The following is an 11,615-nucleotide window of genomic DNA, read 5'->3' as shown; positions in this document are numbered from 1 at the left end:
TGGAATCATCACGGCAGTTGTAATACAATCATAATTAGGCCTTTGTATGTTCATCTTAACTCAAAAATCCAATAGTTTAGTGTTTCTGGGGTTTTCTTGTAAATTATTGGATCACTCATGAATGCTGAGATTCCCTCACTCTCAGTGATAAACGAATCATAATATATTTCTAAATTTTGTACATGTTTACTTGTGTATTTCATAAAATTTGATTTAAAAGACAATCTTGTGTTGAATTCCAGGAGACCTTAAAAGATTTTTTCTGTATGTCTGAATTTTTTTCTTAATTAATGAAGATAATGTTTATTCTCTGTTGTTTGATTTAAGACATGTTTTGGGTGTTTTTGATTTTAGAGTTTAGTTCAAGTTGAGATTCTGGAGGGTTGTGTGGGTTATGTTTTTAACACATAGGTTTGTGTGTGTTTCTGCTTATAGTTCAGGATTTTTCAAGGTTTTCCTCATTTGTCTGTAAACTTTAAAAAATTAATTAGTAGAATATGTATCAGTAAAACGGCATTGCTCTTTCTCTCCTTTTCGTACTTTGGTTGTCAATAAAGTCCCAAAAAATCCAAATTTCTGTGACTTTTTGTCATAAAATGCACACTTAGGTACAGTTTCATGAATACTGCCTAAATATTATTGGACTAGATACAATATAACTTGTGATAGTAGCTCAGGTGTCATAGTGATGCTCAGGCTCATTAAGTATCCTGTGACAGAGGACCCAACGCACACAGCGTTGCACGATGGTTCAATGTTTATAGTATTTTTTTGTCTCCACTCTTGGCTGTGCAGCTTTGCAGCTGATGTTTCTAGCACAGTATGCAGCACACACCACACACCCAGCAGGACCTGGGTTACTAGAAAGGAGAGGCATGAATAGATGATGGGGATCATGTGGGTCACCTCTCCCCTGCAGCTGAGCCATAAACCACACCTCACCACATACTTCCAGCGCCGGACTTAGACCACAGCAATCGGAGCTAGCCTACTCCTACTAGTCTGTAGAATGAAAGGGAGGAAAAAGTTAGGTGTGTAGAGGGACTTTACACACACTACACAGGGCTGCCTTCAACTGCATGAACGCCGCCTGGCAGTGCTCCGTCCACCCGACCAGATCTGGGGCACCCTTTCGGGTGAGATCAGTTAAGGGGTTAGTCAGCTCTCCAAAGCCTGGCACAAACTGGGGGTATTAACCAGCCAACCCCAAGAACTGACTCACCTCCTTTATGGCCCTGGGAGGCGAGCAGGATGCTATGGCAGCTGTTTTATCCATCTGAGGGTCCACCTGCCCACCTCCCAAGTGGTACTCCAGATACTCTGCCTACCTCCGTCCAACCGCACGCTTCTTCTGGGAGGGTGGAGCATGTCTGCGTCAGGGACTCACATACTGTGACACTGCATTCACCTTGTGCTGAAACTTGCAAAGAACTGTATAGACCAATCTTTCTTCACCACAAGAACTATGGGGCTAAACCACGCGCTGTGTGACTCTTCTATTACTAACATTTTTAGCATTTCAGCCAATTACCTTTTAACAATGTGTCTTTTAAGGTCAGCTTCCTCTAGGGCTGTAAATGCACTGTGACTCCTGGGCACGTTTCAAAATGATGCTCTCTGAGCAAGGTGGAGAACACATCTACAAAATGCTGTTGCAATGCAGCAACATAGGCTCTCTGGGCCTGTGTGAGATTGTCATCATAATAGAGGGAGGTGGGAATTGTGGAATTTTGCACCTCCATCCTAAACCTATCTCTCTCCTTAACCAGGCTTACCAGAGAAGTGCTTTAAGCCTCTTCCCAGTCTTTCAGAGGTTGAGGTGATATATCTGTGTGGCTCCTCCTGTGTTAGACCTTAACACTTCATAGTCAACGTCCCCCACTCGCCATGTAACCACGCAGGGTCCTTGTCACTTGGCGAGCAGCTTTGAGCTGGAAGAAGGGAACAATACAAGCACTTTGTCTCCCAATGACAATTGCCTCAGGCTAGCTGCTCAGTTGTACAGGTGCTGCTGATATTCCTGGGCCTGGACCAAATTTTCTCCCCAAAGATTGAAGCTTTGCTCTGAGGTCCAAAACATATTGAATATCATTCTTAGCTGGGCTTGCTGCTGCATTCGGTGTGGTCCATCAGAGGTGAATTCACCTGTTAGCTCAGGTAAGGCATCACAGGTCTGATGGAAAAGCCAACATATTTGAGATTCATCACAGCTAATCACGTGAATGCTGCAAAGATTGATACAAAGTGCCAACTTGACTTGGTTCAACATAACATTGATAGTAGACTGACTTGTAACCATTTTATGGCTGTTTAGACATCAAAGTCACTTTTAAGATGGCAACAGACTGGGAGAGGTCTCAAACCTGGTCCCTGTCTTTGACCTCAAACTGGTTAGACGTATTTGCAGTAATTTTGGTTACAGGGCATTCTCTAACCCTACTGTGACTGTAGTGAAAGTATCAGAGTAACTCATGATATTAAAACAGCAAAATCTGTCTTAAGTCCAAAGGCAGGGTAAGTGATACACCTGGGCTTCTTCTTCAAACATCAAAATGTGTTTTGTGAAAATCATCTACTTTCAATAAATATAAACCAGTTACTCATTATTAATAAATGAAAGGAAGCATTTTTACACAAGAACATATTTGTAATGATTTTCTTCAGCAGCTTTTTAAGTGGAATAAACTTGCTGCGCTCTGTAACTGTAAACATTTTTGATTTTTTACTTTCAGCTGCTCCATTTCTTTATTTTTCTTTTTGTGTTGCAGGAAATGTTTCTGCAAGTTTATTAAAACAGAATTTTATTTTTTTTTAAACCTTTCACTGCGTGAATATGACATGAACATATCCTCTCATCCCTTACAGTCCCACTGTATTCATCTTTTGTCCCCTATCTGCACAGCAACTGAAGACATCGCAAAGCAGCACTATTCTAACAGCTTTTTCAATGTTATGTGATTTATTATGGCACAAAAGGCCAAGAAGATGTATATTAAGTATATAGGTTTTAATTTAGCTGCGACATATTCTTTAGTTTGTTGCTGATGGAAAGCAAATGAGAACTTCCACCTGGTAATATATTTTTAGCATTTCATGATGTTTTATTTTTAAAGAAATTATTTTTTATATTTCGTTATACAAAACATAAGTTTGTACCTTAAACTTGGTGATTACATAACAGAGTCAGTTGAAGAAAAGTCTTTATTTGGAGCTGTTGTTCTTTAAGTAAGTTAACTTTAATCATTTGTCTTTTAACCACAAAACATATCCTAAACTGCATAAGCTTGTAGGGCTAGAGCATTGAGATGTTATTTTACATAATGTAAAGTTCAATAACCAATAATCATGTTGAACACATATCACTGGATGATGATGATGATGATGATGATAGTTTGCTGATATTGGAGTAAAACTCAGAACATTCCCTTCCTGTAGCGATGGATCAACTCGGACACGTCCTCCTTACACACCTTTATCCAGCCATCCTCCTGCATGTGGTACACTACAAAAACACACAAACACAGGTGAATACTTATAAACACATTATCCTGCATACATGAATGTGAAGACAAAAGATTTACCACAAACACTAATGAATGTTTATAAAACTTTCAGGCTACACTGAGTTTTTAAAAATTATTTTCGATATATTAGATGTCAGGAAAAAGACTATGAGAGGAAAAAGAGTAGAATCAGAGACATATTTGAGAAAAATGAATTCTGAATTGAAAACTATGATTTTTTTACAACAGCAACATTGGTGATAGTATTACAGCGCCACACACACACACACACACTCCTGTTGCAATCTCCTGTTCCATCAAATCCCAAAGCTGCTCTATTGGATCGAGATCTGGTGACTGTGGAGGTCATATGAGTTCAGTGAACTCATTGTCATGTTCAATAAAATAAGTTTGAGATGATTTGAGCTTCTAAACATGGATTGTTATCCCACTTTAAGCAGCTATTCAAAGATGGGTGCACTGTGGTCACAAAGGGATGGACATGTTCAGCATCCAATCTCAGATAGGTTGGTGTGTTTAAACAATGCGAGTTTGTGCTAAGAGCTCCAAAGTATGCCAAGAAAATATCCCCACACTACTGCATCTAAAGCAGCCTGAACTGTTAACACAAGGCAGGATGGATCCATGCTATCATGTTATTTATGCCAAATTGTGACCCCACCATCTGAATTTGGCAGCAGAAATCGGGCCTAATCAGACTAGACTACATCAAATCTTCTGTCGTCCATGTTTGGTGAGCCTCTTTAAATTGCAGCCTCAGTTTCCTGTTCTTTGCTGCGAGGAGTGACACCTGGCGCGATCTTCTGCTGCTACAGCCCATCTGCTTCAAGGTTTGGCATGCTGTGCTTTCAGAAAGCTCTTCTGCATGCCCTGTTTATAACAAGTGGTTACTGTTGCCTTCCTATCAGCTCAATATTACCCAGAGAACTGCCGCTAACTGAATTATTTTCTCTTTTTCTGACCTTTCTCTGTAAACCTTAGAGATGATTGTATGGTAAAGTCCCAGAAGATCAGCAGTTTCTGAACATGTCTACATACCTAAATGCAGCAAGCTGTTGTGAGATTATTATACTATCTTATGCTACCTTATACTTCTAATCAAAGAATTGTTGAATCATTATACGGCTAGAGGCCACATTATGCCTTTGATTAAAGATTGTGAAATCATTACACTGTTTTATGATGCATTATATTGCTGAGTATAAGAAATGCTGTTTAATCACGGCCTTCCTTTTCTGATTACAAAGAACAGAACATACTGTGTAGAGGTTGTCTGCTCCATCTCATCAGGAGGAGATAAAACAGGAAGCCAAGGCCATCACTTATATAGGATATAAGTGATATATATATATATATATATATATATATAGATAGATATAGATATAGATATATGGCAGCTGTTTGTTAACACAATATATATTAAATGTGTTAACAAACAGCTGAACAGTTGTACTGTATCCTTCAAGGCCACTGTTCTGATTTCCTGTATTCTTTGAATATTTGCCAAGGTGTAGTTGCTTGCACTGCATACAGTGCAGTAAACAGCAGCGCCTTGAGGCGACTTTTGTTGTGATTTGGCGCTATATAAATAAAATTGAATTGAATTGAATTGAAACAGTATATTTTAGTTTTTATCAGTACTACATACATACTTTTATTTTAATTAATCAAAGGACAAATGTATACAAAACAACAAACTAACAGGAAATGAAAGACTTTGTCAGACTGCATTTGGCTCTTTGAGCTAAATACTAACATGGGCAAATTCTTACATTGAGTAGTTGTACCTTTATTGTCAGAATCAGAATACTTACTTAATCCCTGAGGAAATAATGTGTTATTTACTAAGAAAGCTTTGTAGTATTAGCACTAAATACCAAATATCACTGATGCTAATATGAACCACTTAAGTTTGTGCCTGACATAGGGTGAGGAAAGATTACCCAAGTTCTTTATCCTCTAGGCAACACAAATGTACTAACTGATCTATCCAGTAATTCAGATATCAGTCTGGCTCAAGTGAATTTATTTACTAACTGGTAGACCAGAATGGTCATTCTTTTAGTTATGCTATCAAATGGCTTAAAAAACAAAACAAACAACCCTCAAACAAACAAGACGTTTCTTGTACTCTGTGCATACTTACTGTTTACCACTCCACCAGAGTAGGCGTCTCTGTGTGTAGCGTGAGCGATGCCCCGACGGCCGAGCTCATACGCCTCCTCTACTGTCATGTCTTCCCTGTAACCGCTGTCCACCACACCGTAGGCGAAGCTGTTCCCACAGCCGGTGGAAAACATGCGGCCAGACAGACGCGTCCCATTATCATCCACATAGTACAGACCAGGACCCTGCAGAACAGACAGTCTGTTATGTAACCTGAATTTTATTATTTTAAAGGCTAAAGTGGACATAGTGCATTTTCTTAAAATTATTCTCGCATCAGCTGCTCTCATTAATTACCATCCTGCACTGTAACATTACTACCTTTTGATTTTAGCTCATGTAATTATCTGATATATGCAGTACTGTATATGCTTTTATCTTCTAATGTCTTTACGATTACACTGATGATCACCAGATTTTGAAGCCTGTTAGATGGTTTCAGAGTCACACAACATTTTGATATTATTTCCTATTGTAGATTATTTAATCAATATGTCATGTTTGTTGTGCTATTATGTATGTTTCTGTAAACTCAACAGACCCTTGTGTGGTCTACAATCTTAACATTGTTTAGATCTATATTTGTTGATAGCAGAGTTTTAGGTTAAGCAAGTAAAACATAAAAAATGATAATATAATACTTTTTAATATAAGCTACACTGAGAATAGCAGCTTGTGGGAAAAAGTATCTTTAGCGGCCCTTAAATTCCATTTCATACCACTTATCCAGGCTCGGGTCACAGGGACGGCAATCTGAGGAGAGAAGTCCAAACTCCCTTAACCCCAGCCATCCTTCAGCTCATCCAGGGGGACACGGAGTCATTTCCAAACCAGCAGAGAGATATAATCCCTGCAGAGTGTACTGGGTCTACCCCGAGCCCTCCTCCCAGCAGGACATGTCCACAACACCTAACCTAGACGTACTAGTCTGATTTTTGAAACATGTCTGACTCCTTTTAATGTGGAGGAGCAGCAGCTCATAAAAGGGGTCACTGAATTTAAGGATGTGGTCATCCAACTTCTCGTGGATTCTAATCAAAACCACAATGGTACTAACGATGTTTTTACAACATAGTAGTGTACAATATTAGGCTCGGCTTTAGCTGAGCTAATGAAGTGAGACAATCATTTTTCAGTTGTGAATAGTAAAATCACACAAACACGCCCTCAGCTTACCTCTTTGTCCCATCCACAGATCATGCTCCCCATGGAGAGGCCCATTCCTCTATAGCCCAGCATCATGTTAGATAACAGCTTAGAGGCAGCAGCCACAGAGATACGGTGGTTGTTCCTCAGCCTGTAAAGTCTGGGTGAAATTACAATAAATTATTGATTTATGAACAAGTCATTTCACAAATTGTTCAACTATGTGGTCAGTCCAGATTATCCTAAATTTATAATCTGTCAAAAAAAAATCCTCCATATAGCCCTCCTGATTTTTTTTTAACATTGTCTCTTTCATTGAAAGAAAGCCCTCCTGATTTTAAGACGTGCAGGAAAGTTCACAGGCGTGGAGCATATATTTTGTTTGTTGTAATGAGATGAAAATAGAAAAAAAAAATTGTATGTTTTTATATAAAAAACAAGGTATGTGATAACTATGTTAGTTTAATAAATCTGTATTCATTGTGTTTCAGTAAGTTATAATTCTCAAAGGCTTGACTTGAATTCCACACAAGAGCCTCTTGTTGTGAAGTCTTAATTAAGCTCTTTGCTCCACTCAAACAAAATCAGTTTTCTCATTTTCATTTCACTTTTAAAGTTTCTTCTTTCTTTGTTCAAAGTCATAAAACATTCAAGGAGAAACTAGATAAAATACTTTAGTGTGTTTCCTATCATGCGGTCAGGCCACAATACACCATCAAAGCTGAGAAAAATCATGAAATAACTGAAGTCTTTAGGAGATAATATGTAGGACAGACCTGCACTCTTTGGCCAGGAGTCTCTCCCAGTACTGACAGTCTGCAGCACTGCCTGACATGGTGCCCAGCAGGTACGGGTTGATCTCTATCACCTTGTTCACATCGTTGGATGCTGCAAAGACATGAATAAAATGTATTTTACAATACTATTCCTAAAGTCTTGAGCCACCTCATTAATGATAGTGTGTGTTTTTCTATACAGGTATGCTTTTACTGCATTGGCAGTGTGTTTGAGATCATTGTCATACTGAACAATTAAGACGTCAGGGAACACTAGATGGATCAGCTGAGGTCCAAGCATATCTCTTAGGTTGTACAGATTTTTTAGGACCCGCTGCACACCATGCTGAGATATGCCAAGTTTTCAGCTAAGGGCTGTTTTGGGAATCATCTTGTTGGTATAAAAATAACACTTTATGTCAAACTGTGTTATTTATGGCATTTTTCATAGATTCAGCTAAAGATAAGCAAACAAATTGTGTTTTTGGCTGCTAGTATCAAAGTAGCTAAAGATAAAATTTTAAATTAGCTCTTTTCTAACTTGTCAGTTATGTGTGGACAGAACATTGGTTCCCCCTTAGAAGCTTTTATATGCTTGAATGAGTCATAAGTCAATGTTAAGTGGCTTACCACTGGAAGCAAAATTTAAAAGGGCGGCTCAAGTCTTCTTTTACAGTACTGTAGGAAATGTATAAAAATTAAGAGTAACCACCTGGAGAAGCAAATCTCTACCCTCCTACACACCTGTTGTGTAGTATTTGGACATTTTACTGGAAGCTGCACCACCTTAATTGTGGCTGGACAATAACTGATTGGGTCATTATTCCCTTCGCCAAATGTGAATGCATAATGTTTCCAAATCATTTTGTGTATTTTAAGTGATAAAGATCCCCATTTACCTAAGTAACGCCCGGCTGAAGCTCTGGAGTCCACAGCCACGATGACTCCATGCCTGAACTTGAAGGCCAGAGTGGTGGTTCCGTGGTTCATTTCAATACACACACCTCCATCACGGTTACAGGACTTCAGAAACCCTGACGGCTGAAATGAAACCCCAAAATAAACAGAATGGGACGCGTGATCTGTGATAGCGCATGAAAAATGAAGTTTAATGTTTCTGATATTCTTACAATCACGATTGTTTATATAAGTGATTCAACAGGAAGTAAAAACGCTCACTGAGCACAACAGACGCGTAAAATTTAGGCCAGGGCGCGTCTGACGCTTACGGCAGGTTTACTGTATTCACTTTGTTAATTTAACGCCAGATTTAAAGTCACTCACCTCTACACCAGGCGGAACCGCAAATTCTTGAGTTTTGCTCCCAAAATTGTAGTGGTTGGTTCGGTCGACGAGGTGCCTCTGTCTCACTGGAAGAATCTGTCCGCGGACTTCAGAAAAAGACTGAAAGTCGGTCACTTGAAGAAGTGCCATTATCTACTTAAATAGATAAACTATATTTTAAATTTATATATGTTTATGCAGAGCAGGTGTCGAGTTTTCTAAAAATGACGAAGGCGATTGACACCAAGGGTGATTTCCTTGTACGTGACAAAGAAATAGAAAGTGAAAGGGTTTTTAATGGTTCGTTTAAAATATTAAATTTTCTTTTCTTTAAAAAAATATAAAAACATTGTAAACAAGATAATATCGAGATGCAACCATCTGCATAAATGTGCTCAATCGTGACGACTTGTTTTAAACCAAAAACTTAATTAATCAAAATAAACTCTGTGACTGCAGAAGGCTGAAAACCGAACTGACCAATAGAAACACGTTATTTTCCTCATCATCAGTCTCTAAGCGGAAATGCAGCCCTCAGGTTCACTGACGAACAAGCTCACTATCACTATCAATCATAAAAATATAGCCTATTATTTACTGCAGTTAGATTAATATGCAGCACAGTAACCTGCTTTGTAATGGATCCTGTTTGGATATTAACATATTCAATATCGTTAGTTTTAATTATGTGTATTTTTATTTTACTCATTTTATTTCTTTATACCTGTCATGGTCCTGGGTCGGTGACCCAGTGTTTTTGGTTATGTACTTTTACTTTTTCCTAGGGTTTAGTGGTGTTCCCTCTGTTTGGTGTCTTCCTTGCTTGTGCATCCCCTTAGTGTAGTAGGTCTCTGTGTTTAGTCCGCGTCTCTCAGTCTGTGTCATTACGTGTATGTGTTTCCTGTTTTATTTTGCAGGTCTCTGTCTTATGTCAGTGTGTTCTGTTTACGTTTCCCCTGCCTCGTCAGCTGTGATGTCTTCCAGGTGTGTTCCCCTCCTGTTTCCCATCCCCTGTTTCCTGGCGTGTTTATTTATAGTGGCTGTCTCCCAATTCAGGGTCTGCAGCCTTAAAGTACGCAGCCTCAACGATCCTCAAGGGCCGCGTACTTAAAGACCGCTAAGGCCGGAAGTGCGAGGCTTGTGAAATGGGACGGTCTAGCCTCCGTTGCGCTGCCCAGGTTGCCTAGCAACCATGATACTAACAGCTGGAAACGTTTCATACAGCTTTGTTTGACAGAAATGAAGGAGAAAATCTTCTGTTCATTTGTTCGTTTGTTTCTACATGAGCTTTGATCATTCTCTGTAAGATTAAGCTCAGCTATTGAACGGCGTATATTTTAAAGTAAAGGCTGTAAAACCAAGTTAGTACAAACGTCACTAATGTCACATAACTTTGCCGACATGTGGCCAACAGTAATGTTTTAATGATCTTCATTATTAAACATTTGCACATAAATAAGTGACATAATATTCAGTACTTACTTAAAGTTTACTCTTCGGGCGCCCCTCATCCGCCGTTTTTTTCGGCAAAATTATCCACACCCACCGCCGCGCTATGCATTCTGGGATATGTTGGGCCACGAAGTCTACACCGCCACGTCCTTAAAATTCAGGGAAATTAAGGACGCATTTGAGGGCCGCATTTCGGGCAGCCTTCGAATTGAGACAGCCTTCGTCGGTTCGCGGTGACGTAATCGGCCTTAAAATGCGGCCTTTAAGGCTGCAGACCCTGAATTGGGAGACAGCCAGTGTGTGTTACCTCGTCCTCGTTGCTGGTTCGTCTGTGTTATTCCCCTCCGTCATTCTGTGTATGTTCCTCCGTCTTCCTGGACTCTCTCCCTGCAAGGTTCTCTCATTCGTGTTCTGGTTTTCTTGTTTAAGTTCTAGTTTTCCCAGTTTAGAGTATTTTCAGTTCCAGGCACCCCATGACAATACCAGTGTTCCAGTATTGACTTATTTATTTATTTATCTGTTTTTATTTTTGTTGTAACTCTTTCTTTGTGTTTCATTATTTCCTGTTTATTACCTCCGCTAAGGAAGATATGTCTTGGTAGTTTGTGTGTCTGCAGGTAATTCTGAGTGTAAAAACAATAGCATGAAAAGTTTTAAATTAAGGATGGTAAATTTTCACGTTACTAACGTTATTAACGTTATCACGTTAAAAATCCATTAAAATTTGGCGTACATCCACCAAACCCATATAGAAAGCGCTGTGTAAAGATTTAAACTATCATGCCACATTTGACCTTTGATCTCAGTAGATTGATCTGAAGGTCAAAGTGATAATCACCCTATATCGAGCTTTTTAAAACTGTTTCTTTCTTCCATTGTTTGTACTGACAACATACCGACATATGGGGATTGTAAATGTCACATTATAGTTTGTATCCACATATGATGTCACATTTCACCTCTGATATCACTTTTATATTTCACATCTGCCTTTATTTTAAGTTGACCCCAACATGTGTTATATCTTTAAAGAAAATATTGTCAATAAAAAAGAAATAAGCTGCCTGGTTAGTTAGAAATATAATGTAGTATAATATCATATATTAAGCTCAAGTCCAGTTATTTACAAATTCTAACAATCACCCACTCCTATACAATGTTTGTGCAATCAAAGTAAACATCTGTTATGTTACACTTATGCGATTTATTTTTACTGCACAACAAACATCTTAAAGTAACTTTAATAAAGTGTAAAGAAAAGAAATTG

General features: G+C 38.8%; 1 protein-coding gene across 1 annotated transcript; it reads right to left on the bottom strand.

Moving 5' to 3' along the window:
- Positions 1-275: 275 nt before the first annotated feature.
- Positions 276-9,174, bottom strand: psmb8a (proteasome 20S subunit beta 8A). The gene is made up of 6 exons (XM_085147982.1): positions 8,897-9,174; positions 8,512-8,653; positions 7,613-7,724; positions 6,867-6,996; positions 5,671-5,875; positions 276-3,502 (listed from the first exon to the last, which is right to left on the bottom strand). Exons 1-6 carry the CDS (start codon positions 9,044-9,046, stop codon positions 3,414-3,416), a joined length of 828 nt encoding a protein of 275 aa, XP_085004108.1. The 5' UTR covers positions 9,047-9,174; the 3' UTR covers positions 276-3,413.
- Between the last annotated feature and the right edge of the window lie 2,441 nt (positions 9,175-11,615).

The sequence above is a fragment of the Neolamprologus multifasciatus genome, chromosome 22 (genome assembly GCF_963576455.1).
Source record: "Neolamprologus multifasciatus chromosome 22, fNeoMul1.2, whole genome shotgun sequence".
NCBI classification, from domain to species: Eukaryota; Metazoa; Chordata; class Actinopteri; order Cichliformes; family Cichlidae; genus Neolamprologus; species Neolamprologus multifasciatus.
This window is presented reverse-complemented; position numbering and strand designations above follow the sequence as displayed.